Source organism: Ascaphus truei, chromosome 2, assembly GCF_040206685.1.
Source record: "Ascaphus truei isolate aAscTru1 chromosome 2, aAscTru1.hap1, whole genome shotgun sequence".
Lineage (NCBI taxonomy): Eukaryota > Metazoa > Chordata > Amphibia > Anura > Ascaphidae > Ascaphus > Ascaphus truei.
In genome coordinates, this window is record NC_134484.1 from 334,965,365 (window position 1) to 334,993,148 (window position 27,784).

The 27,784-nt window shown below is 44.8% G+C and overlaps 1 protein-coding gene across 1 annotated transcript in view; it reads left to right on the top strand.

The window, feature by feature from the left end:
• Nucleotides 1-347: 347 nt before the first annotated feature.
• Nucleotides 348-27,784, top strand: part of LOC142488245 (uncharacterized) — a 41,795-nt gene continuing 14,358 nt past the window's right edge. Inside the window, exons 1-4 of the mRNA XM_075588615.1 lie at nucleotides 348-680; nucleotides 2,076-2,153; nucleotides 2,519-3,112; nucleotides 27,252-27,529. Of these exons, the coding sequence (XP_075444730.1) occupies nucleotides 404-680; nucleotides 2,076-2,153; nucleotides 2,519-3,112; nucleotides 27,252-27,529 (1,227 nt within the window). The 5' untranslated portion in view covers nucleotides 348-403. The remainder of the gene's footprint in view (nucleotides 681-2,075; nucleotides 2,154-2,518; nucleotides 3,113-27,251; nucleotides 27,530-27,784) is intronic.

A 27,784-nucleotide genomic window follows, 5' to 3' on the forward strand; every position in this document is an offset into this window, starting at 1 on the left:
CAGTATATATGGACATTTACTAGGTAAGTGTACCTTTACATTTATTATTCAAATACATGTGATCCTAGGTCATCTGAGTTTTGTTCATATGCAAATATGGCTTCACAATATCTGTCTATGTTAATTAGTCTGGAAACACAGCTTTTTATCATGCCTTACAAGGACAACTAAACACAGGCGGTCAATTTGCCATAACTGCATACAATATGAATGCAAGCTTGCTTACATGTATAGGTTTAGTAGTGAATGCTCATGTGCTTCACATATTACACATAAAACAGCATGTTTGCTATCTCTTGGAACAGCTAGCAGTGTAGGAAACTGGTGCTTATATTATTATTAATTTACCTCATATATTTTATATGTTTTTCAAGGGCGGACAAGTTCAGCAAGCAGAAAAGAAATGTGGGACACAATAGTCATTGGTGTCAATGCGTGTGGGAATCATGTGAGGGACAAGCGGAATTGTCACAAGAGATTTGATGATATTAGGTCCAAATTGAAAAAGAAAATACAACACCAACGCGTGCATGCTACTGGCACTGGAGGTGGGCCCACACCACAACGTCTCATATTAAGTCCATTGGAGGAGCTGCTTCGGGCAAAATTACTTCCCGTCGTCGTGGAAGGCTTACCTGGTGACCGTGATATAGGAATTTACCCCTCACAATTTCCACCAGGTGAGAAATATTACTGTACTAGGCGTGTCGTTGCTTACAGTTATTTTGCATAGTTACACTGCTTTTTATACTGTCTTCACAATATAAGCATACCTGCATCTATATATGTATATGTCTGATTCTGTATATATATATATCTCAAAATAGACATATATGTTGTAGTCCTACTAAAAGCAGTAACTAATATAGCACGTGCCATTGCGTGCTCATTTACATGTGAATTCCCAAAATGCATTGCTGCAGTGGAAGCAATTGATGGTGGGTGAAGATGGGGAACAACAGGGTAGTACACATGTGTAACACATGTTAATGAGAAATTATTACTAGCTACAGGTACAGAACATAAATATGTAGAATATTATTGTGTATTTTATTTATTTTACTCCGACAAACATGACATTACTGCCTATTTTAAGCATGCATCAAATATATTGCATGCAACGGCCTACAAACATCACTTGCACTAACACATCTATAGTTGTTAATGAAAAGGTCCATTTTTGATTTAAGTCATATACAGACAGCATCATGAGGCACACGTATCATATGTTATGTCATTGTTTTCATAACTTAAAAACTGCACACGACTATTTAGCTCATCTACCATTGTGTTAAAGCAGCTGCAATTAATATCTCATCACAGCATACACTTCAACAGAGGGGGTGGGGTTCAGCACACACACTAATTACAGCCTCATTTTAGGGGCAACTTTGTTCACACCATTTTCACCTGTTTCAAGTAATTGAAAGGTGTGGCTGATTAGGCTTTTTGGGGAAGGGAATACCGTTCTTACAACCTGACTAGCACAACTGAAGTTAATCACACTCATTTGAAAGCTTCACTTTAGCTACTAAATGCCCCAACAACTCATTACTTATCAAAGCGTACGTCACACATTAGTTCACTCATATCTATAGTTGAACTACTATCAACGACACATTATCACACACTGCATGTCTTGTCTTGTTGAGTCATAGCCACATTCAGGTGTGCCACATCTTATATTAATGTACCACACATATCCTCTACCAAAAACAACACTTTTTGCAATATGACCACCTTCATGATAACCATTGTGAATGGTCATCTCATGATAGTTATGTACATTATGATACTGATATCACTACACAACATATGATTTTTATGTACAAATTTAATGTATTTTTCCTCACGCATTACTGCAGAACCATAGTATGTTGTATGTTAGGGAACTCAAAAGTTCTAAGTACACAGGCATGTACATTGTTATTACAACTATTTATGTTCACTTTCACACACACATTTTGGGTTAAGGAAATGATGCTGTTAGGTACTCATAAATACAGAACATACAATAACTGTTTGTTCAATATTTACACATGTAAATGTAAAACTTATGTTATTGTTATATATAGTTGCCCCTGAAGGACATGTGTCACCTGAGACTGAACAAGTGTCTTCACCTGGGTCAGCCAGCTCAACACACCTAGAAGGTGAGTGTATCAGTTGGTGGCCATATAATATGTGCTCTTCTATATGTTATGTTGTCATGTTCATTATTTGTTTTGCACATCTTCTTTAAATAGGATTACTTAGTGTCAGTGAAAATGAAGTGTAAGGCAACTTGTATTGTGTTAGTGATGTTAACTATCATGTAGGAGTTGTGAGTTTACAGCAAGTTTTCATTCACTCATATTTCATACTGAGTCCAAACATTATTCTTAAGTCAAGGTAGTTTTTAATGTGAGGTTATAAAACGTATGGAAACATGTTAGTTGTTACTTATGACACAGTACAATTACATAGTAACACAGCAGAGATTAACATGACATTTAATAATGTGTACATTTATTTGTAGAACATGATGAAGAGGATTATGATGATGATGATGATGATGATGACGCCACCGCCATAGACACACAAATAGAAGCAAGTGACCATGAAGACGTTCCAATTGAAACTGTTTTACCGGCAAATCGTCCAGCAAATACGACATACGATGCAATTGTAGCTTCTGAGGGAAAAATTGTGGAAGCAGAAAATCGTCGCCATTCTGACCTCATGACGGTGCTGGAAAGGATGATTGCACTGCAGGAAGAAACAGTTTCACAATTGGCACATCTCCACAGAGTCTTCATTGAAGTGCCTAAACAGTTGCAAAAAATCAACACCTCATTCGAAGCATTAGTTGTTCAGCAAACACAAGCTAATTACTGGAGAATGACTAATGTACCACAATTCAACACCTCCCAGCCAGGATCTGTTCATGCAGGTCAGTTTTCACCACATTCATCTGATATTCATTCACCAGGCCCAAATGTTACCGGTCAAGTAGCAGACATTGCTGTGCAGGTTCCTGATGACATCCTACCGCTGCCATCTGTACAAATTCAGCAGCAGACACCTACAAAGGAGCCCACTAAAACAAAACACAAGCAGTTACTACTGACCAGTTTTTGGTCAAAAACAACAAAAGACACACATGAAACAGACCAACCATCACTTGTGCAGTGTCTACCAACTTGCTCACATGTGTCAGTGGGCACAAGCCCTGTCCGTGAACAGTCACTACCCAAAAGCCCTGTAGGTGAGTCACTGGCCAAAAGCCCTGTGGGTGAATCGCTGCCCAAAAGCCCTGTAGGTGAATCACTGCCCAAAAGCCCTGTAGGTGAATCACTGCCCAAAAGCCCTGTAGGTGAGTCACTGGCCACAAGCCCTGTAGGTGAGTCACTGGCCACAAGCCCCGTAGGTGAACAGTCACTGCCCAAAAGCCCTGTAGGTGAGTCACTGGCCACAAGCCCTGCCCGTGAAGTGCCAGAGGCCACTCAAAGTGGCTCTGTTGTGCCTAAAGTTGGTGGCAAAAGAAAAAGGAAAATTCAAGAGACAACAAGCAGGCCTGTTACTCGCTCGCAAAAGGAACAAAAAAAATAAATGTTATAATTCAGAAAATATGTCTTTGGCCTTGTTTTGTTGACTTCAGATTATCTAATTACTATTGTATGTATGCTGAAGACTGTGTTGTTTCCAAACTTTCAACTATGTTCTTGTACACGTGAAGTTTTGGAAATGTTAACACTCCTAATTAATGAATAGTGTTATAAATATTTATGTTTTAATCGTCTGTTCAGTAATGGTCCACCAGGAGCCAGTTGCTAAGTTTAGAGAAGCTGCCATTGACTTTGCAGCAAAACATTGCATTTGGGTGTGTTAATTGATGTAATCATTGCATGTGCATATTATTTTCATGCAATTATAAAAGCACCTATTTAACTGCAAACATCTTTCTTGTACGTGTACAGCAGGATTTTGTGTTAAATATTACTTACCTTTGGTGGCCATTGTAATGTTGTCCTTTAATCATTTATGTGTTCTTGTTTCAAGAACATCTCTGAATTGATACTAATATATATGTAGTATGTATTGATATATGCACACACACACACACAGACACACACTGTGTGTGTGTGTGTGTGTGTGTGTGTGTATATATAGTGCTATCTAAACTGGTATAGATGTATTTACAAAAAACATACACTTCATGCTTCCTTGTGAAAACACAGTATTTTAATAATACAGGCCTAATGTTTGAGAACTATACTAAGTGTGAGCCTCTAACATTATTGGGCGCAAACAAATGTTTATTACTTAATTCACTCATGTTTATCACCATTTAAATAGGTTTCATACAAGGCCTACTTACTGCCATCAATATGTTGTGTGTACTCCAGCAATATTTAAAAAAAAAAAAAAAAAAAATTACTTTTTTATATATATATATATAATATATATTTATAAAAAAAAAAAAATTATTATTTTTATATATAATATATATATATATATATACATATACACATACACATACACATACACATACACACAATATACATATAGTACAATATACACTTTATATATATATATTTATGAGATAGATATATTTATATATATATAGATACACACGTATTTAAACTCATGCAGACAGGGACTTAACCAGACTTTCAAATACACACAGAAATGTATGTGGGAAAAAAACATTTCATTTTGCAGGTGTGTGTATTTACTGATATGGCTGTCTAAGCACTATTTTCACACAGTGCTCTTTGTTATTTTGCAAGAAAACTCAATGTTACTGAATGAAAAGTGTACTAATGTTTTCAAAAACGAGATAAAAAAAGGATACATGTTTGTCCCACATGCGGCTATCACAAACCACAAATGTTCAAGCAATTATAACTAGAAATCCAATTGGCGTTTGAAATAAGGAGTTACAGTTTATACTTTTGTTGACCTTGAAAAGGAAACACAGCAATTTGTTAGCCACTGAGCAGTTTCATTTTGATGAGCAAAGAACAGATACCTGCACACATCTTTTGTGCTACTCTGCAATGGCTGATGAATTGGTGACAATTATGAATCCGAATTTAGGTTATAAATACATGATATCAGAAGCTATTTTATCAACTTGCGGACATCAAGCAAGCACACGCCAAATCTATGATTTGATTCGAGCAAAATATCCTTATTACCAAAACCGTCGGCATGCGCGCAATTTTAATTCATCAATAAGATTCACTTTATCAACAAATGACTTTTTTGAACGTGTGCAGGATAAGCTAGAACACAACTATGGTTTCTGGAAGATTGCCAAAGAAAAACATTTCACCGTGAAAGAAGGCACATATATTGTGGTTAAAGGCATATTTATTCCTAATGCCAATAGCAATGGATCCGCTACTACTGTTCCGTGTGAATCGATAGCTGCTGCAATATCTGCACCCTCCATTCCTGAAACCCACATTGTACATGAACATAACTACTTTGATTCTGTACCAAGCCTTTCAGCTGAAAATGCATTGGAATGGGTACCCGAAGAAATGAACATACCTCCCGACCAATTGTTTGAAGAAAGCAGTGCGATTCCTATGAGCGCTTCATGGAGGAGATGTGTGTCATACTGGATTCAGCGGGTGGGTCAAGCGTGGATGAAAAAGCCTTGCATTTCTGGAGCGACCAGTTGCAGCCAGACGAAGAGTTAATTCTAGAAGAATGGTAAATATAACAACCGTTATGAGTTGACTCTGCGTTTAAATTTTTTTTTTTTTTCTAACCACCATTTTCCCTTTCAATGCGTGGATACAGCGTAACATAGCAGACTGCATAACATGTAGCGATCACAAACAAATTGTTTCCGAATACAATATAGTAGAACCTGAAAGAGTAGTACACATTGCTGACGGAATAAATATACGTACTTTCCTATCACTTTAAACATATTAGCAACATTTTACCATAACTCTAACACATACCTGTTTTGTTATCATGCTACATCTACAACATTTAAAAGCGGGTCCACCACGTATGACGTGGGACCCTTGTCATGGCCCAAGGCGTCCTTAAAAAGGATTACGGATGTAAGTCCCGCCCCCAAGCGACGTGCGCGCCTCAAAGCCTATTGGCTGTCATGTTTTGTTATAGTAACGGTAACTGCAGTGTGTCATACAGTGGGGGCGTACACTGGGCGTTAGCCGAATGTTAATTGAGTGGGAGGAGTGTTAGCGTGCGTTTCACGCTGGTTTAACATGACGTCACACGTATTGCATTTGCGCATTGTGTTATCGGCCGTCCTTTCTGTCCAAACACGTCTGTTTAAAAAGAATACAGATGTACTCGTTTAGAACGAATGTAGTTTCGTATTCATTGTATTTGAAATAAAGATTTTATGTTTAATCATATTTTCAACCTGTATTGAACGCACAACGTACGCTTTGTTTTGCGCATGCGCAAACAGTTAGTGCAGCCAAGCGTGAAGTGCGTGCGCACACTAAGATGTGCGCGCACATTTTTCAGTATACAGGCAACGTTCACATCATATACATAGTTATGCCTGCTACAAATTTAAAGAAACATTACATACTGATGTACACTTGTAGTTCTAACATATAAGTGAGTGACGTGTGTATGTACACAATCATATAGAGCTGTGTAACGCGTTGTCACGGATACATATATAGTAAGGTGCCATCTTTCATCATCATGTGTTTGCTGTATTTCAGAGATGTCGGGGAAGATACAATCAGATCAATGTATGATTTCTGAAGAGTCTACCTTTATATGAGATGATTGTGAGGAGGAGCCACCGACTACTATACTACATATGGAACTAATTTTATATTGCTTGCAGCGCTTATTAACAAACAATTTAAAATGTGATACCCTTATGCCTATATTGCATAAGCACTTAATTAACATAATGATGTTGCAAAATAGTGCCTCATGAATTTTTATTGAGTGTTCTTTAATGACTACTATCATTTTATGGCATGGTGTGTTTTATATATAACAACCATTCCCACTCTGCTAACACATTTGTGTATTCTATTGTGTAATGGAACGTATGACTGTCGAAACTATGTAACAATAATAATAAGAATAATAATAATAATTATAATATGAGCATGTTCATGTATAGCGCTGCTAGTTGTACACAGCGCTTTACAGAAACATTTTTCAGGCTCAGGTCCCTGGCCCGTGGAACTTACAATTTATTTTTGGCCGCCTGAGGCACAGGGAGATAAAGTGATTTGGCCAAGATCACAAGGAGCCGACACCGGGAATTGAACCAGACTCCCCTGCTTCAAACTCTCAGTGCCAGTGTGTGTCTTTACTCACTGAGCCACTCCTTCTCCCAATGTAAAGGACACTTACAACCAACTAGCCCTTTATTGTTAAAAATCTCTTGTTACATGGGTATGTTGATAAAATGGTTTGGGACTGTAGCAATTAATGTTATTGGCCAGATGTTGTGGTCCCCTACAATGCATGATGTTCTGAATATGACATCAACATCATGTAATGAAGTACGTTTCTGTGTATATTTCATTAACCTAACTAACTATAGTTTACTGTGTTTATTAAACTTTCTAAAAATACATCGTATAGTCAATATGATGATATAAGCTACCATAATAAAGCTGGTGTTATCATTTGTCGGTGTTATACATGGATCCTACACAAATTGATACAGACACAAACAGTTGTCTTAAAAAGTGTGTCTATGCTAATGTGCACGTGATTAACGTTACAATTGTGAGAATACTTGATAATTATCATCATGATAATGATGAAGTGACGTGAATTATATTGCAAAAATATTACCAACATTGTCATATAGGTAAATTAGAAATGCTAAATGACAGTAACATTTGCAACAAAATAGTGTTTTCTGTTCACAGTTTTACACTTGGTACATGTAGGACACATCCACACACGTGTGACTTATACATACACATGTCACAAATTTAAATTCATGTTGACTATTAATTCCTAGCATTAAAAAACACCTACATTGCTAAATATAAGATGTAGTACGCATTGTTGTGATTACAGGCATTCATGCATGGAGTGTTATGATCAGTCAATTTCATCCGTGATGAATGAGCTCCCGTAAGTAAACAAATAAGTACAGTTATCCCCTTTTCTCCAAACACCTCTATATTACATGAATGGAATTTATAAGGAAACATACATAAAATGTGATGAAATGGGAGTAATCATTTTCTAATACAATGCACATGAAAGCTCAAGAGTAGCTAAATGCATATACATGATACAGAAAGTACATGTATGTTACATTTGTCTTTAAACCAATATGTTGGGTTTTTACTTCAAATAATTATAGGAAGATTGAGGTAGGCACATCTTATGAGAGATGTCAGCAAATATACATACCATGATCAGTCATACTGGAGATATACCTATAATGCAAAGGAACAATATATAAATTGCAAACATTGACATGCCATCTTCAGTACCGTAAACAACACAGCAAAGTGTGTATTTGGTGTTAAATGTGCAACACCATGTATATTTAATGACATTCAAAATGTAAATGAGCCTGGTGTACACATCATATGGATGTACATGTTACACTGCACCAATAACATTGTATGTAAGCATACTAGAAGCATGAATGAGTATGGGCATAATATGTGTATTGTGTTAGCATAAGGAACAACACAATGCTAAAATATTAGTGCTTTGTTACCCCAGTTGAATTCACATACACACAACTAAAGTACAATTGAAGAGGGATTATATAACCTGTGCAACAATAACATACCGGTGCCACATCCCTTTGTGCACACAGCAGAGAAAAGAAAGGTGTGCAACCCATATTCATCTGTGTCCTAACAGAAGGTTATATAAAAAAACATTATTGTTAAGATAACATAATTTAACTATAAAAGTAGAACTTGGAACATATCTTTTTTTACTTACAAGAAAAAAATGAATTGATGAGATTCTGGCGTGTCTGGCCACCACTGGCTGTTTGTTCATTTTCAGCAGCTACATGGGTGGGATGCTCGTCTACCAAAGGCTCAGCTAGGTCTGATTGTACATTGTGCCTGAGTGCAACATTGTGCAAAATGCAACAGGCAAGGATAATATCAGACACTTTTTGAGGCTTGTATAGAAGAGCACCACCAGTTCTGTCGAGACACCTAAATCTGGTCTTGAGTAGGCCAAATGTCCTCTCTATAACAGATCTTGTAGATATATGGGCTGCATTGTACCTCTCCTCTGCTTCAGTTTGAGGGTTTAGCACCGGAGTCAATAGCCACGGCCTAATTCCGTATCCTGAGTCACCTATAATGAATGGAGCACACATAAGCTTACATTAGTGATAAGATTCTACAATGAAAACATTCCTAAAGAAAAATGTGTTTTGTGTTAGAACATCCAAATGTGTACTCACCCAGCAGCCAACCATGTTCAAAATGTCCCTCTTCGAACGCATGGAAGACTGTAGAGTTCCTCAGGATAGAGGAATCGTGACTGGAACCAGGGAATTTGGGTACCACATGCATTATCCTCATCGTGGCATCACATACCACCTGTACATTGAGTGAATGGTAGTGCTTACGATTGCGGTAAACATGCTCACTCTGACTAGGTGCAATCAAAGCAACATGTGTGCAATCGATTGCACCCAGCACACATGGTATCCCTGCTATATTATAAAAGCCAGTCCTGACTTCCAGCCACTCTGTCGCCTCTGTAGGAAAATGAATATAATTCCTAGCGCGTCTATTGAGTGCATAGAGAAACTGGGTCAAGGCCCGCGAGAATGTAGATTGCGAGACCCCGCCCACTATGCCCACAGTTGTCTGGTATGACGCGGAAGCAAGATAATGTAATGAGCACAGCATTTTAACAAGCCCAGGGACTGCACGACCTCTGGCTGTGAAAAAATCTAAATCTCCCCTTATCTCCTGATAAAGAGATAAGATTGCTGCTGAACTCAAACGATAGCGACTTACAATCTCCTCCTCACTCATCCCATCTAACAGGGTTCTCTCCCTGTACAGACGCGGACGAGGCACAACTTGTCTCCTCTGTCTTCTCCTCTGATCTCCTGTCCCTCTCCCTGTCCCTCGGCCTGTCCCTCTCCCTGTCCCTGTCGTATCCGCGTCACTGTCCCTGTCACTGTCCCTCGGTGTGTCCCTCCCTTGCCCTAAGTCATTCTCTTCATCAGCAAGCATGTCATAGAAAAGAATGTTCCTCCGTCTCCTAAACAATCTCAACATTTTGAAATGAGTAGCTGTGAATGAGCAGGTAATGGGCGTCCTTTAAATAGGTATGTGATGATGTCAGGTGACATAGTAAAATGCAAGGTTTTACATTAACATAATAAAGTACTTGTGTGGCAAGCTGTGTGCAGTTGTTGTGTGTATTCTGCAGGGAATGATGATATTTGCCAATGATGTGAGGTGAAGCTTTGTACAAACATTGCTTGCAAATAAATAGTTGCATGTGCAATGCATGTAAAACTTGTGAACGCAAGAGTCAGTCATGTAATGAGACAAAAAGGCTGAGATTGATGTGGGAAAAGTTTTGTGTAACATGTGTAATTAGCCATGTTATTGTGACATGTTGCCAACAATGAATAGTCGTGTGCATATGCATGCATTTCTGTAATGAGGATAGTTGCTATAGAATGAGTTTACAAGGTGTCCCAATGATGAATTACTGTACATGTGTGTATAAGTTAGGTTGAAGTGCTTGTAATGCAACGGTTACAATGTAAACATGCAATGTGATTGCTCGTCCAATAAGTGACGTCATGAAAATAGGGAGGACCAAACGTAGATGTAAACATGAGAATTTAGATGTACATGAACGTTTAAAGATGCGTGACACATTACAAGCATTGTGTAATGTAAAGGAACATGAATATACTGTGTATGTGTGACATGTGTGACATGTGTAACATCATGTAAACAATTGTCGATCAATTCAGTAAAATGTGTGCTATGATGTGAGGTTCTCCTTTAAGAGTTGAGTATAGTATTTTCCCTTGCCACATCATCACATGATGAGTAATGTGACACGCAAATGCTGAAAACATGTAAAAGTACAATGTTATGCAAATAATACACGTCAGCTGTGACACAATGCAGGGAATGCCCCCACACTGTAATGCAAATCCCCTTTGTATTGTGAGCAATGAAACGTAAACAGTACTATACTGTTATACGTCCCCGCTCCATTGACTCCATTGATGTACAGAAGATTTTTTTTTTCTAAGTGCCGTTCCGGCAACCTTAGTGATTGTTCTCCCCTCCAAACTGCCAACTTTAGTTGGCGGGAGAAATCGGCCATAACATCTCAATTTCGTAGTGCCGATCAGCCCCGATAAGCTGATTTTTTTTGTTGAATCCAGCCGATTTAAAAAAGTGGCGATCAGTGGCGAAAACAGGCTTATCGGCAGCCGACTGGCCATAACAAAATAATCGGCTCCGAAACCTGGCGAAATCAAGCACTTATCGGCGCTTACTGAATCTCAAACCCAATTTTGGCTATAAAATGGTGATAATTCCCTTATCAACGCTTACTGCATGAGGCCCTAAGTCTCTAAGTTTAAGACAGTTGGATCTGATCAATTTCCTCAAAAGCAGTATAGTGTAAATTGTATAAAAATAGATTTTAGAAAAGTAAACAGAAAAACATGTTTAAATTATTTGTGGACTACTGTAAGTAGTCACAGATAAACTGTGTAAACAGCATCTTACGATAACCTTTATAGGGCCAATACAAATAATAATACAAATACAGTATGTTGTTGTTCACAAGCTTTCCATACTAAACGTGGCCCTTTCTCAGAAAAGTTCACGTTGAGAAAATATATAATTTTAATACCCACTTATCCCAAAATGTAATTTGATTTCCACTCCCAGTATCTTTTAGAAGACAAATACCAGCGGGATGAAGGACCTAGACAATTACATGCTTCTAGAAAGCCAAGTTTCTTTTAATGTTTGCATTACATTTTTGGTCCTTCCTACATAATCTGAAAACTCTGTTTTCTTATGAAAAGCCCTCCAACAATACAACTGTGTTACAAACCTCTCTGTGTTAGTGACACAGAGCAATTTTTGTGATTCTGAATAGTAACATTTAGTAGAAAAAACTACTGTAGATATTGATGTATTACCAAGGTTAACCATGGTTACATTTAAGTAATTTGAATACACCTCACAATCCTCATGTCTGTTTTTTTGTTTCTTTTCTGTATTCTCAATTTTTTTATGAATTGGATAAAATAATTAAGTATGTCAACACAAATGTGGCTTCATTTTAAATTTTTATGAAGATTAAAGACCCACTTCTAGTACTTTTTATTTTTAAATATTTTTTACCTAAGGAACTACACCGTTGAAATGGTTAATTACAAGCAAACTTTACCAAATGACATATAAAAGGTAGAAAAGGTCTCATAGCTTTCATTTTATTTATGTATTTTTTGTTATGTCAAACACTTTGAGGTGCTGGTTACACAGAACATTATATAAATTAAATTAATTTAATAAAACAAATAAAGTACTACACCTGGCTGGCTATCTTCATTTCAATTCAAACCAAGAAATAAAGACACGATTAAAAACCTAGTGTTTTTAAAATACTCCTTATGAACCATGTCTCTGTATACATGCAATTAGCTTTGAACTAATGCATGTTTATTTGACATATGTCTTAAAGTATTACCTGTCTCCTTCAGCTCATACATGGCTGCCAAAAATCTATCTTTAGGTTTTATTGAGTTACATCTGCATCAACCAATCTGTCTGTTAACCAGCCTGCTACTTTCTATTAATTAATGATTAAAAACCATAATTCATGAGAGAGCCAATTTAAATAATTGACTGGAATGCACATGTAACAGAATCACTGCCAGGGGCTGGCTGGCAAATTTTGGCTTGGGGGGCAAGTCAAACCAACCATCCCAAGAATCAGGCAGCCCAATCACCACACACAGACACACACACACTAGATACATGCATCATACACAGATGCACCCACACCAGATACATGCACCATACACAGACACAGCCACAACAGATACATGCACCATATACAGACGCACGCACTCCGGATTCATGCACCATACACAAACACACCCACACCAGATAGATGCACCATATACAGATGCATGCACTCCGGATACACGCACCATACACAGATGCACCCACACCAGATACCCGCACCATACAGACACATGCACCATACACAGATACACGCACACCAGATACATACACCAAACAAAGATGCGCATGCACCAGATATATGTACCATACAAAGGCACACACACACCAGGTACACGCACCATACAAAGGAGCATAAACCATACAGACGCACAGACCATACACAGATGCACACACACCATAGACAAACACACGCACCATACACTTTTAAATGAGAAAGCTCTGTACACATACAAAAGTACAATAAATTCACACACCCGATACACTATATACTGCACCGACACACTTTATTCGAGCAAATACCCAGTATGTACCTGGCAGATACCTGGAATGCGCCGCTTCTCACCTCTGACAAGCCCCGTTGCATTTGCCTTCCCAGCCTGGGTTCATGCCTGGCTGATGGGCGGCTGATCTGTTAAATGATAATGATTAGAATTTAATAGGCTTCAATGCTTCGCGTGTCTACCAGATGGCATAAATTTCTGAATTGTAATGCAGTATATATATATATACTGTGCAGTATTGCAGCCAGAGGGAATAAAATGCTTCAATCCCTGCCTGGAAAATAACCCAATGCACTCGGGCAGAAAACAGTCACAAACCTCAATATACCCGGGTATACCCGAATTCGTGGGACTAGCCAAGCTCGAATAAAGTGTGTCGCCAGTGTACTAGAAAAGTTACATGCCTCAAAGTCCCACCCCTCACTAAGTAGGGGCTCTTAACTGCATTACAGTTCAAAGTGCAGCAGCACTAGTTAGAACCGCTCCCCTTTAAGCTCCTTACAGGCACCAATCTCCTTACCTTTTTAGCCTCCAGCCCAAAGCGCCTTACTTGGTTAGCCTCCCTTAGCCCAAAGACCCTTATATGGTTAAGCCCACCTCCCAGCCCAAAGCCTCTTACATGATTAGCTTCCCCAGCCCAAAGCCCCTTACATGGTTAGCTTCCCCAGCCCAAAGCCCCTAAGATGGTTAATGTCCTACAGCCCAAAGCCCCTTAGATGATAGACCTCCCAGCCCAAAGCCACTTATATGGTTTGCCCCCCTCAGCAAGCGCAAAGCTCCTTACCTGAACCCCCTGCTCCATCTGTATCTTTAGCACTGTCCCCAAAATTCTGACTAACCACCCCTTTCCAAGTCCTTAGCTCTCTGTGAATGTTTAGTGGAAAGAAAAGTGCTAAAATGAGATATCAGAAAAACTGTGAGAAGACAGATAGTGTATCAACAATGGTGAATAATTGAGAAAATAATTCTGCAGCCAGAATAAAGGGGTTCCCAGAGGCATTGCAAGGTAGACTATCCTACTTCCTGGTTGCACCCTATTTAAAGTCCAGGAAGTTCCTCAGCTCCTGGCGTTGCAACTCTGCTCCCAGCTTATGTTACCACCCACACCCCTGTTTTTTGTCTCCTGCCCAGCTAAGTATTTTGCCTTCTCTGTGTATGATCTCGGATTGCTTTGGACTTCACTTTTGCCTAACCCCTCAAACTATATTGCCTTATCTGTGTATAATCTCACATCTGTTCTGGACTTTGTTTCTGCCTAAACCTTCAAGTATACTGCCTGCTTAGCTGTGAATTACCTCAGATTGTTTTAAATCTGTTCTGATTAAACCCTTTTTTCATCAATCTTCCTTCCTCAGCCTCTATCATCCCCAGTGTTCTCAGAGTGGTTCACTAAATCTATTTATTCTATGAAGTAATCTCTTCTCATGGCTTTTGTAATAAAGAGCAGCAGAGTCGGTGAGTGAGGTAGTCTCTCACCAGACATATTGTATTGTTTACAGTGGCTGGGACCATTCTGATGTCCTTTCTCATTTCTTATTTCTCACTTCACATACAGTATTATACTGATTTGCGTACAAAATCCATACGGTGTAGGAAGTATACTGTTAATACAAATCACAACCTGGAGTCCTAATATAGCAATATGCTATAACGAATCTCACATACACACTATCGGTACAGAACAGGGGCCTTCTTCCATTAATTTTTTATACATGATGTTATGATTTTCTCTGTTTCTTTCTCTCTCTTATTTTTTGTTTCTTGACTTAAATACTTTCTAAAAGTTTGCACGTACACGCCTGTATGTATAGATAAAGTTTATTGCATTCCTATATGATCAAGAAAATGAATGGATGATTCGACCTAACCAAGATGCCCAAGTATTATGGACTTGTAATCATCACACTACCCAATAATGGCACAATGGACTATATACTTGCTAGCTAACTTGATCAATTAGCATCACTGTACTATCATCTCAGTAATGCTATACTCTTATGTTTGGTGTTCTTTATGTACTCTCTTAGCAGGTGATGTTGAACGTAACCCAGGCCCTCCCTTTTCAACCTTGTCTCATACCCGTAAGAATACCCGCTTCAAATTCCAAAAAGGTCTTATCTGTTGCCCATATAAATATCCGGAGCCTGCTGCCCAAACTGGATGAACTAAGGGCATGGTGCATTATGCATAAACCCAAAGTCATCATTATCATAAAAACAAGGCTAACTCCTAAAACCTTTGATGCAACTATCGCCATTCAGGGATACTTGAGATGACTCAGGAGATCCCTTCCCTTCTTGGTCCCTCTCTCCCGACTCCTGTTGCCCTTCCTGCTCCTCCCCAAGCCTCTCCTTTACCCTCCACTTCTCTCCCTTTGCCGCAGCGCATACCCCGCAGGTCTCGCATACCCACGCGGTCCCTGAGTCCCTGCTATGATCCTCCCCGTTCCCTGTCTCCCACAGTGCCCGCATCACCTTCCCCTGTGGTGGCATCCGTCCCGTTGCCTCCTCCCTATGTGGTACCTGCGGCATGGCGTTCCACACGTCTGTGACGCGCCCGACTCGTGCGCTCACGTGATCGGGACCTTTAAACCAAGCAGAGGGATACCGGCACCCCCTAAAGGGGCCTGTATCTCGGGGAGCAGGGGGTCCCCAGACCTGAAACCAGTGCCGTTCTGCTCTGGAGATCCTCTGCACATGTACAGTATCAATAAAACACATACAGTATACAGTATAAATAAACACTCGTTCTTTACCTTGTAAAGAAGCAGCATTTCTGTATTTTAATAATATTGTACAGTGAGCAGGGGGTTCCCTGAGCCAGAAATTAATGCTCAGGGACCCCCCCTGCTCCTGCTCAATATTATTAAAAATACAGAAATGCTGCTTCATTACCATAGCGGATAGCCGCTAAGGCAATGAAGGGGTTAACCCACCGTGCCCGCTTTATTGTGGGTAGTGGGGATGGGTGAGGGGGGTATTTGGCCCTTGGTGTGAGTTTAGGACTTGCGGGGGGGTTGCGGGTGCACTTAACCCCTTCACGACCGTAGCAGTTAATACCGCTACGGTCATGAAGGGGTTAAGCCCTCCCGCTACCCCCCCGCAAGCCCTAAAAAAGCACCGTTGGGGCTAATATCCCATTCACCAACCCCCGCTACCCACAATAAAAAAAATACACACACACAGCAGCCGCCAAAAAATAAATAAATAAATCTAAATAAATAAATGACAATAAATACATTTGAAATACATTTTTATTGATAGTGTACATGTGCAGGGGGTCTCCGGAGCTGAACCGCGTTGGTTTCAGGTCTGGGGACCCCCTGCTCCCCGAGATACAGCCCCCTTTAGGGGGTGCCGGTATCCCTCTGCTTGGTTTAAAGGGCCCGACCACATGATCGCGGCCTGTAAACCAAGCAGAGCAGAGGGATACCGGCACCCCCTAAAGGGGCCTGTATCTCGGGGATCAGGGGGTCCCCAGACCTGAAACCAGTGCGGTTCTGCTCTGGAGACCCTCTGCACATCTACACTATCAATAAAACACATACAGTATACAGTATAAATAAACACTCGTTCTTTACCTTAGCGGCTATGCGCTATGGTAAAGAAGCAGCATTTCTGTATTTTAATAATATTGTACAGTGAGCAGGGGGTTCCCTGAGCCAGAAATTAATGCTCAGGGACCCCCCCTGCTCCTGCTCAATATTATTAAAAATACAGAAATGCTGCGTCATTACCATAGCGGATAGCCGCTAAGGCAATGAAGGGGTTAACCCACCGTGCCCGCTTTATTGTGCATAGTGGGGATGGGTGAGGGGGGTATTTGGCCCTTGGTGTGAGTTTAGGACTTGCGGGGGGGTTCAGGTGCACTTAACCCCTTCACGACCGTAGCAGTTAATACCGCTACGGTCATGAAGGGGTTAAGCCCTCCCGCTACCCCCCCGCAAGCCCTAAACAAGCACCATTGGGGCTAATACCCCATTCACCCACCCCCGCTACCCACAATAAAAAAATACACAAACACAGCAGCCGCCAAAAAATAAATAAATAAATCTAAATAAATAAATGACAATAAATACATTTGAAATACATTTTTATTGATAGTGTACATGTGCAGAGGGTCTCCAGAGCAGAACCGCACTGGTTTCAGGTCTGGGGACACCCTGCTCCCCAAGATACAGGCCACGCCCGGTGTGAGCAGGAAGCTTGGGGTGAGGTGCCCAATGTCACCTTCCTTAACATGGAGATCTATGAGAGGGCTGTGGCAGACGTTTTGGGACACTCTGCTGTGGTGGCAGCCAGGAAGATGTATGGGAGGGGCATTTTCTTCCTCCATACGCTGGCTGCCACCCACACCCTGGTGCAGAAAGGCATCAGTGTAGGGGGGACCTACATCCCCATAGAACCCATGGAGGGGTTAGGCACAAAAATCATCCTGTCCAATGTGCCCCCCTTCATCCCAGACAGCCGCATGCGCCCATGCCTGCAAGCCCTGGGAGATATTAAATCTCCCATAACAAAAATTCCGCTGGGCTGCAGGGATACAGCGCTGAGGCACGTACTCTCTTTTAGGCGGCAGGTACAAGTGCTGCTGCCAGGGAGCACAGAATCTGTGGAGGGTTCTGTTGGGGTGCCCTACGAGGGCATAACATACACCGTGTACTATGGCACGGAGGGGGTAAGGTGCTATTTGTGCAAGGAGCTGGGGCATACTCGCAGGAGTTGCCCCAAAGGGAACAGAGGACCTATCCCAATTCCTGCACCCGGCCCTCCCTCTGCCAAGACACCCGGTACCGCTGTGCCTACCACAGCGGTGCCCTCGAGGGCCCAGGTCCCCCCTGGGACCACAGGAGATGTCGCTGTCCCATCTGGAACAGTGACTTCTGCACCTCTCTCTGGAGAGCGGAGGGAAGGAGAGGGGGTTGCCATGGAGCGGCCACCCTCTGTTATTGCTGTCTCCCCCCAGGAGGAAACACCCTGTGCCGCTGCGTCCACCGCGGCGGAGCCCTCGGGGGCCCAGGCCCCCCCTGGGACTGTAAAAACTAAAAACAAAACTGTGCGCTACTACCTAACTACCTATAAAGTGTAAATGTATAAATATATACAGTGCAGTGACTATACCATCAATTTAGTGATAAAAAATGTATAAAAAATTAAACCACAACTCCCACAGTGAGATAATTATACATTAAATAATAAGTGCCACATAACCGTGTTGGGGATAATGGCATCTGCAGCTGTAAACGCAGGGGTGGCTCAGCACCCCACACACACTAAGAGAATGGAAACAAAAGAAAACAGCGCACAACGCCAAATAGTGAAGCAAATTCAACAATATATTATAGAATTAAAAAGGGGGTAATATATCTGCGTACATGAAAAAAGTTGGTAAAAGGCATGTAGTGTGTATCACACTGTTTACCACTCGGCAGCTGTTAACAGTAGAATCGGGTGCTTGCTTCCCTCTGCTGATGCAGCTCAGTTGATTCCGGGGCAGGACGTCAGTCTTTCACTCCCAAGGGGATTTCCCTTCATGCAGCCAGGTTCAGCAGCTGGTACTGGGGCTCGGTGAAATCGCTCCTGCTTCCTGGCCGATATGAAGCTGCTCCTGTACCTCGGCAGGTGTATCCTCTGCACAGAGGTTAAAACGCAGCTTGCTGGGGTGCCCTCAGCGTGCCGCGATGCCGCTCCGTCGCGGGACGCTGTGTAGTGACGTCACTGTTTACACAGCAGTGGTGGATTCAATAGGGAAGTTTGAACAGTCTTACAAAGTCTCTCACAAGTGTCCAAAACAGCACACAGGATGAAATAAAAACAGGACAGGCCAATACATAGACAAAGGCCAATGTAGGCAGATATAAGGCAATAGAATGTTACATCCAACTAGTTTCGTAGAATTAACTACTTCTTCAGTGAATAATTGGGCCATTACCCAGAGGTCTTAAATAAACTACACATTTTCCCTATCACGCAGACCATTACCTATTATAGATGATTGGTCTATCCCTAATTGGTTGACCAATAAGGTATCTATGTGAGGTATTTAAGACCTCTGGGTAATGGCCCAATTATTCCCTGAAGAAGTAGTTAACTGAGCTGCATCAGCAGAGGGAAGCAAGCACCCGATTCTACAGTTAACAGCTGCCGAGTGGTAAACAGTGTGATACACACTACATGCCTTTTACCAACTTTTTTCATGTACGCAGATATATTACCCCCTTTTTAATTCTATAATATATTGTTGAATTTGCTTCACTATTTGGCGTTGTGTGCTGTTTTCTTTTGTTTCCCCCCTGGGACTGCAGGATATGTCGCTGCCCCATCTCGGACAGTGACGTCTACACCTCTCCCCCAAAGAAAGAGGGAGAAGGAAAAGCCCTTGAAGGCCCAGGCCCCCCTAGGGACCGCAGAAGATGTCACTGCCCCAACTCAATCAGTGACATCTCAACCTCTCCCCCCAAAAAAGAGGGAGAAAAAAAAGTCACCCCACAACAGTCACCCTCTGTTGTCGTTGCCCCCCCCCAAGAACACCTTATCCCCAATGTAAGCACCATACAGGGTGCGGGGGAGCGGGAGGAAGCTCCTGATATGGAGGTAGCAGCACCCTCTCCTGGGGAATCACCCCCCAGGAAGATGCCTTTTAAAACAAAAAACAAGAGGGTGATTGAGGAGGTCGAGGATGGTGAACCGTATTACGTTCACCCTCGGATGTCTCTGAAGCGGAACGAAACATCAGATCTGCTCAAGGTGGCTCCATCTGGCCCACTGGTTAGGATTAGCCAGTGTGAGCCGGATCTCATAATTTTACAACCCCCCACCTTCGAAGATCTAGAGGGAATGCAGGAGGAGGTACCCAACGTCTCTGGGGTGGAAGGCCAAAGTGAACAACAACATAAGGCCTTGCCCCTAGATATAAACGTTGGGGAAAAGTCCAACACCCCTCCCAGTTGGAGAACATCCCCCGGGGACCTGTGTTTCGGTGAATCTGCCGTGCCGGACGCAGTTGTCTTCGGGGACTCGGAGGTCGGCCAGGATCCCCCTCCGGCTGTGCCACCTTCGGGTGGCACACCTGAGGCTGAGCCCCGGTTTGTGTCACTGGAAGAAGGGGATGGACTAGGGCTGACCCCTGTGGTTGGGGGTTTGGAGGGTGGAGCGGGGGAGGCGGGAGTGGGTGAGGGTGTTTTAGCGAGCACTTCTTTTTGCATCTGGGAGATGCCAGATTTGAGCTCTCCTGGTGAGGAGTTTTGGTCGGGCACTTTGTTGGAGGCGACTGCTGGGCTGGACCCTCCCTATGAGGTACTTGCTGAAACGTGCCCTCCCGCGATTAATGCGAACGCCCGTGGCATCCCGTTTGTTCGCATGGCGGTAGAGGAGACCAGGAGGGCACTGTGTGCCTCGTTGGCCCCTGAGGACACTAGGGAGACCGCTACCTACGCCATACCGCCACCATATACCCCTGAACATCCCACCCTGGGATTGGATGTGGAGGATATAGTGGACCCCCTCGTGCAAACACCGAGGAGGGGACCCACTCTAAGGCTGAGAAAGGCCCCCGCAGGGAAGGGCGGGGGTCTTCAGTTTTTCAGTCAAGAGGAGCTCGGGGAGTTGGGGCTCAGTGAGGAGTCCTCTGGCACCGCGGACGTGGTGGACCCCCATTATCCCTGCCCAGGAGCTAGATGGTTTCCTGGAGGATACCCTCTGCAAACACGGAACAACGAAGGTGCAGTTGGCCCTTGGAAGGTGGAAGGATGCCTCGGTCATTCTCCACTCTCTCTTAGTATACATCAGGGCTAACCACAAGGCCAAAATCTCTGGGCCTATCCATCTTCGTGTCCTGAAATTTCATAAATTGATGCAAGACCACATAAAGCCTTCTCGGGGTATAGCACCCTGAGCGCCTGTGGAAAGCAAAACTCTTGACTACCAATGGCTTTGAGCATCGGTACGCTTAACGTGAATGGCTGTAAGGACGGGTTTCGCAGGTTCCAGGTACTCTCCTTTTTACAGAAGGGAATGTATTCTGTGAGCTTCCTGCAGGAAACCCATACCACTCCAGAGGCTGAAGCCAGCTGGCATTTGGAGTGGCGAGGCAAGGTCTTTTTCAGCCACCTCACTTCGTCATCTAGTGGGGTGGTGACCCTGTTCTCTGAGTCCTTTCAATCAGAGCTGCTGCTTGTCAAAGCTGTTGTTCCAGGTCACCTGTTGCATCTCAGGGTCCGGCCATGAGGACTACACATTTAATTTCCTGAACGTGTATGCTCCTGCCACCGGACCCCTGAGAAGGCAATTCTTCGTCAGAATGTCTGAATACCTGGAGACAGTCGACGCGGACGAATACATGGTGCTCAGGGGTGATTTTAACTGTACCCTCGAGGCTCGGAAAGACCGGAATGGTCCGGAGCCACACCCGTGTTCTGCGTCGGCCTTGCGGGAGTTCATTACCCGCTACTCCTTGGTAGACATCTGGTGAGAACAACATCCTGAGGCATCCACTGAGTTCACCCATGTTAGGGTGTTTAGGGGTGAACGGATGTCCTGGTCCCGGATCGACAGGTTGTATATTTCCATCCACAGCCAGTCAAGAACCCAGTCCAGTGCCATTAGGCTGGCGCCATTTTCGGACCACAATTGTGTGTCCGTGACGGTGACGCTGCTACCTGCAGCACCCTCGGCCGCATATTGGCACTTCAACAATACGTTGTTGGAGGACAAGGGGTTTGCGACGTCGGTCCGAGACTTTTGGATGGCCTGGAGAGGTTGCAGGTCAGACTTTGCCACGTTAGAGCAGTGGTGGGACGTGGGCAAGGTTCATCTGCGCCTCGTGTGTCAGGAGTACACCAAAGGTGCCAGCGGGCGGCGCGATGCTGAGATCGAGGCCCTCAGGGAGGAGGTGCTCGATCTCGAGAAGCGGCTGTCTGTGGCAGGAGACCAATACCTGCAGAGTATGTACGTATGTACGAGAGGAAGTGCGCTCTCCGGGACATGGAAGATCGGAGAGCTCGGGGGGGCGTATGTGCGATCCCGCATCCACTTCCATCGGGAGATGGATCGCGGGTCGCGCCTTTTCTACGCGCTGGAGAAAAAGAGGGGAAACCGTAGACATATCACCTGCTTGTTGGCAGAGGACGGTACCCCTCTGACTGACCCGAAGAGCATCCGGGACAGAACCCGGAGATTCTATGTAAATCTTTTCTCTTCGGAGTCCATCCAGCCAGATAAATGCAGGGTCTTATGGGAAGGGCTTCCCACGGTCGGTGAAGATGGAAGGGAGCGGCTTGAGTTACCATTGACTCTGGCCAAGCTCTCTGAAGCCCTCAATCTCATGTCCCGCGGAAAAACGCCGGGGCTAGACGGGCTGACTGTGGAGTTCTTCCAGTTTTTCTGGGAGATGCTGGGACCTGATTTCACCGAGGTCCTAGCCGAAGCCCTGGAGACCGGTGAGATGCCCCTTTCGTGTCGGCGGGCAATACTGTCTCTGCTGCCGAAGAAGGGAGATCTCCGCCAGATCTCTAACTGGCGACCAGTCTCACTGCTCAGCACAGACTATAAGATCGTAGCCAAAGCGCTTTCGCTGAGGCTCAAGTCCGTGCTGGCAGAGGTGATTCACCATGACCAGTCCTATACTGTCCCGGGCAGGAGTATTCATGACAACATCTTTCTGGTCCGGGACCTGATGCACTACGCACAGAGGACTGGTCTATCACTTGCCTTCCTATCCCAAGATCAAGAGAAGGCGTTTGACAGAGTGGATCACCGTTACCTTATGCAGACCTTGCAGGCGTTTGGCTTCGGCCCACAATTTGTGGGCTTTCTCCAGATGCTGTACGCCTCTGCAGAGTGTCTGGTGAAGATCAACTGGTCCCTGACGGCACCTTTTGTGTTTGGTCGGGGAGTACGTCAAGGGTGCCCCCTGTCTGGGCAACTGTATGCGCTGGCCATTGAGCCCTTCCTCTGCCTACTGAGGAGGAGGCTCACCGTGCTGGTGCTGCGGGAGCCCGACATGCAGGTAGTCCTGTCTGCTTATGCCGATGACGTGCTCCTCGTGGCCCAGGACCTAGATGATCACAAGCGTGCCAAGAGGTCTACATCACGGCCTCTTCTGCTCGGATCAACTGGTCCAAATTCTCCGGCATTCTGGTGGGTCCTTACAGGTGGACTCCTTGCCCTCCGCGTTTTGGAATGTCTCGTGGGAGAGCGATACTCTCAAGTATCTGGGAGTCGACCTGTCTGCTGCGGAGAACCCGGCCCCGGAAAACTTCAGTGATCTTGAAGAATGGGTCATTGCTCGTCTGGGGTCTTGGGTGTATCTGTCGAGAATGCTTTCCCTCAGGGGAAGAACCCTGGTGATTAACCAACTGGTGGCCAGTCAGATATGGCACCGGCTGATAGCCATGGGTCCAACCCCGAATTTATCAACAAGATCCAGAGGAAGTTGATGGATTTTCTCTCGATGGGGAAGCATTGGGTCTCTGCGGGAGTTGTGTGTCTCCCCTTGGAGGAGGGTGGACAGGGAGTGGTGTGTGTCCTCTCCCAGTTACACACTTTCCGCCTCCAATACCTACAGAGATACCTATTCGCTGATCCATCTCCGCAGTGGTGCCAGCTGGCGACCAGTTTCTTTCGCCAGCTGCGCAATATGAGGTATGACCAGCAACTGTTTATCATCAGGCCTGAGGGTTTAGGTAGAGACCTCTCGGTGCTGCCGGCATACTACCGGGACTTACTTAAGGCCTGGAAACTGGTCTCCGCGACCAGGAAGGAACAGGCGGTGGGGGTTGATTTCCTCGCCGAGCCCCTGCTGTATAATCCGGCAGTGGGGGATCGGATGTTGGATTCACCCTCTATTTGCCGCCGGCTAATCCTGGCGCAGGTGACCAGAGTCGGGGATCTCCTGGACTTTGAGCGGCGAGACTGGGTTAGGGCAGAGGTGCTCGTGCCCCGTATGGGTCTGCGTACTGCCCGCGTCCCTCATCGTTTGATCCGGGAGATTAAAGATGCCATCCACCCCGACTAACGCACCTTCATTGAGGGGGTATTGCAGACCGGAGAGCCTTGTCAACCTTTTAACCCTAGCTCTCCGGATCTTTGCGTGGAACCCAAACCACGGCAACCCCCTCGGGCTCCTCTTTCCCCCAACCTCAGCAGGTTGGGGGATATGTCCCCGGCATGTTTCCGCGGCATGCCGAGGAAAGACCTGTGTTCTCTAGTGCTCCATATAGTGCATTACCTCGCCCTTTGTCACCCGCCCAGATACTATCTGGAGGCGGGTATTCCCTGCGAATGAGGGCGAGAGACCCCGGTGGAGGGAACTCTATTCATCCTTGGTTCCCCGTCCCGCCGGTGATTTGAGTTGGAGGGTCCTCCACGATGCACTGAGCACAGGAGAATACTTGGCACTTCACAGACTCCCCCGCCGCCTGTCCCTTCTGTGGCGAGCGGGAGTCTGTGTATCACATACATTCGAGTTGCGCCAGACTTCAGCCCCTCTTTTCCTTCTTGAGGAGCCTTCTCCTGCGGTTCTGGCTACACTTCTCCCCTCATCTTTTTATTTTTGGGTGCCCAGTGTCCCGGAACAATAAGCCTAGGGATCTCCTGGTCAACCTGCTCCTGGCATTGGCTAAGGTAGCCATTTGTAAAACCAGGAAGCCGTGTTTGGAGGGGGGGGACCCAACAAACATTGTGGCCAAGTTTCGGGCGCTGGTGAATTCCCGTATTCGGGCAGAGTACTCGTACGCCGAGTCTACTGGGACGGTTTCAGAGTTTGCCTCCCTGTGAGCGTTAGGCGGGGTGCTTTGCTCGGTATCCCCCATCAAGGGTTCTTTAGATTTAACCCTTCTGTTTTAAGTGCACCTCATCAGTGCACTTGTTGGGTTCATTTAATTTTTGTTTGACAGGTTTATCTTTTGTTCTACTTGGCAACAAGTAGAATTGCTGTTTAACTGAATTGGCCGGCTTTGCCGGCCATTCAGTTTCAAACCAGATCAAAATAGACCCACTTCTCTCTCTACTCCTCCCCTCTCTGTCATTGGTGCACCTTCCTTTATAATCCCTGTCTGTCCACTTCTTCCTCGCTCTGCATAGTTCCTGTTTCCCTGTGTGTACCTGTCCTATGCTGTGCTCCCTCTCCGTTCCTGTGGTTTCCTGCTCCTGTGCTATCTTGGATTTCCCTGGCTTTGACCCCTGCTTGTCCTGGACTACACTGCTCTCTGGTATCCCTGTTAACCCTGCTACGCATACTACCTCGCTTACCTCTGGCTTCCTAGGACCTGGCTTACCCTCTGACGACTCTACCCTCTGGACTCCTGAACATTGGCCAACGGACACGACTATTCTTACGGACATCCCCAAGCATTGCAAGTATACTCTAACAAATCTTCCAACAGGCCCAGCAACGCTATACCACACTCTGGGCTCGCTCCCACTGCTGTGGGTGTGTGGTATCATACTGTTCCCACCTCAGTACTGGGGTCTAGCTTGGTCTGCGGGCATTCAGGCGTGACATTATGCAGAGCCCAACAAATGCAGACCCCCCTGAGGTGGGTACAAGTATTACCCTAGAGGCCTTACACTTTGTTAGCAAGCAGCTGTCCACTGTCTCCCAGCAATTGGCCACCTTGTCCCGTCAGGAAGATTCCACGGCTTCTGCGCCAACAATGGCGACTACCTACGCCAGCCCTGCTCCACGGATTCCCTCTCCGAATCGTTATGATGGTAACCCCCTCAACTGCCGCGGTTTCTTAAACCAATGTGAGGTGCAGTTTGAAATGTCTCCCTCCCTGTTTCCTACTGGTCGTACTAAAATTGCTTACACATATGCTCTGCTGACCGGGGACGCTCTTCCTAGGGCATCTCCCCTATGGGAGCGTAAATGCGAAATAACACAAGATTACCCTTTATTCAGACGTGAATTTCAACTTGTGTTTGATACCCCCGCATGGTGTGAGACAGCCGCCTTCTCCCTCTTTCACATTTCTCAGGGCCGAAGATCTGCTGCCAAATACGCCATCATGTTCTGTACGCTGGCGGCCGAAGTTCAATGGAATGATGAGGCCCTCACCACTGCGTACTGGCACGGACTCTCTGATACACTGAATTACGATCTGGCTACTCATGTCCGGCTTACGTCCCTGGAGGAACTAATCACCTTGAGCGTACGCATGGATCAGCGTACGCAGGAGCGACGACACGAGAGACACTGTTCCCGTTCTTCTCCCTCTGTTCTTTCTCACAGGTCGCCCACTACTCCTCTCCTGGCCCTGGAGGCACCGGAACCTATGCAGGTTGGCAGTCAACAACACCAGGCAACCGAGAGAGCGCGGCAACACCAGAACAGGCTGTGTTTCTACTGTGCTTCCTCGGAACATCGTCTCCAGAATTGTCCCTTGTAGCCGGGAAACGGGCACACCCAGTAAAGGTAGAGGGGCTTCTACTGGGTACTGTCCCTACTAACCCCTCTCCTCCTGAAGCTCTCCCAAAGAAGTTTATGCTACCAGCCACGTTGGAGGGTCCCAACCTTCTCGTAAAGGTTGAAGCGTTCATCGATTCCAGATCGGGCGGTAATTTCCTGGACCAGCAGTTCGCAGTGGATAATCAGATTCCCATGGTCAGAAGGAAGAGCCCTGTTGGCCTTGAGGCCATCGACGGACGACCACTCCAGCCGGCCTTCATCATTTGGGAGTCGGTTCCTCTTACCTTGACCCTGGCTGATGGTCACACGGAGGTAATTGTCTTTAACGTTTTCCAATCCCCTTCCGTACAAATTATTTTAGGATTGCCTTGTCTTCAACTCCACAATTCCCGCATTGACTGGACTGATACCTTACCCATCCAGTGGCCCTCGTCCGCAGAGGTTGTTCCTACGGTGCCCCCCGTGGTTGTGCTTGCTGGTCTGGACTCTGTACCTGCCGATCGGTCGACCCTGCCTGCTGATCGGTTGACCCTGCCTGCAGTGTACCATGATTACTTGGACGTTTTCAACAAGATACAAGCAGAGGTCCTCCCCCCTCACCGTCTGTACGATTGCCCTGTCGACCTCATCCCGGGGACTGTCCTGCCGAAGTCTAAGTCTTATCCACTCTCCATCCCGGAGACCGAGGCCATGACTACTTATATTCAGGAAAATCTGGAAAAAGGATTCATCCGCAACACTTCCTCTCCTGCCGGAGCTGGCTTCTTCTTTGTGAAGAAGAAGGATGGATCACTGAGACCATGCATTGACTTCCGCGGACTCAATAAGATCACGGTGAAAAACCGGTACCCCCTTCCGCTCATTTCTGAACTGTTTGGCCGTCTCCAAGAGGCC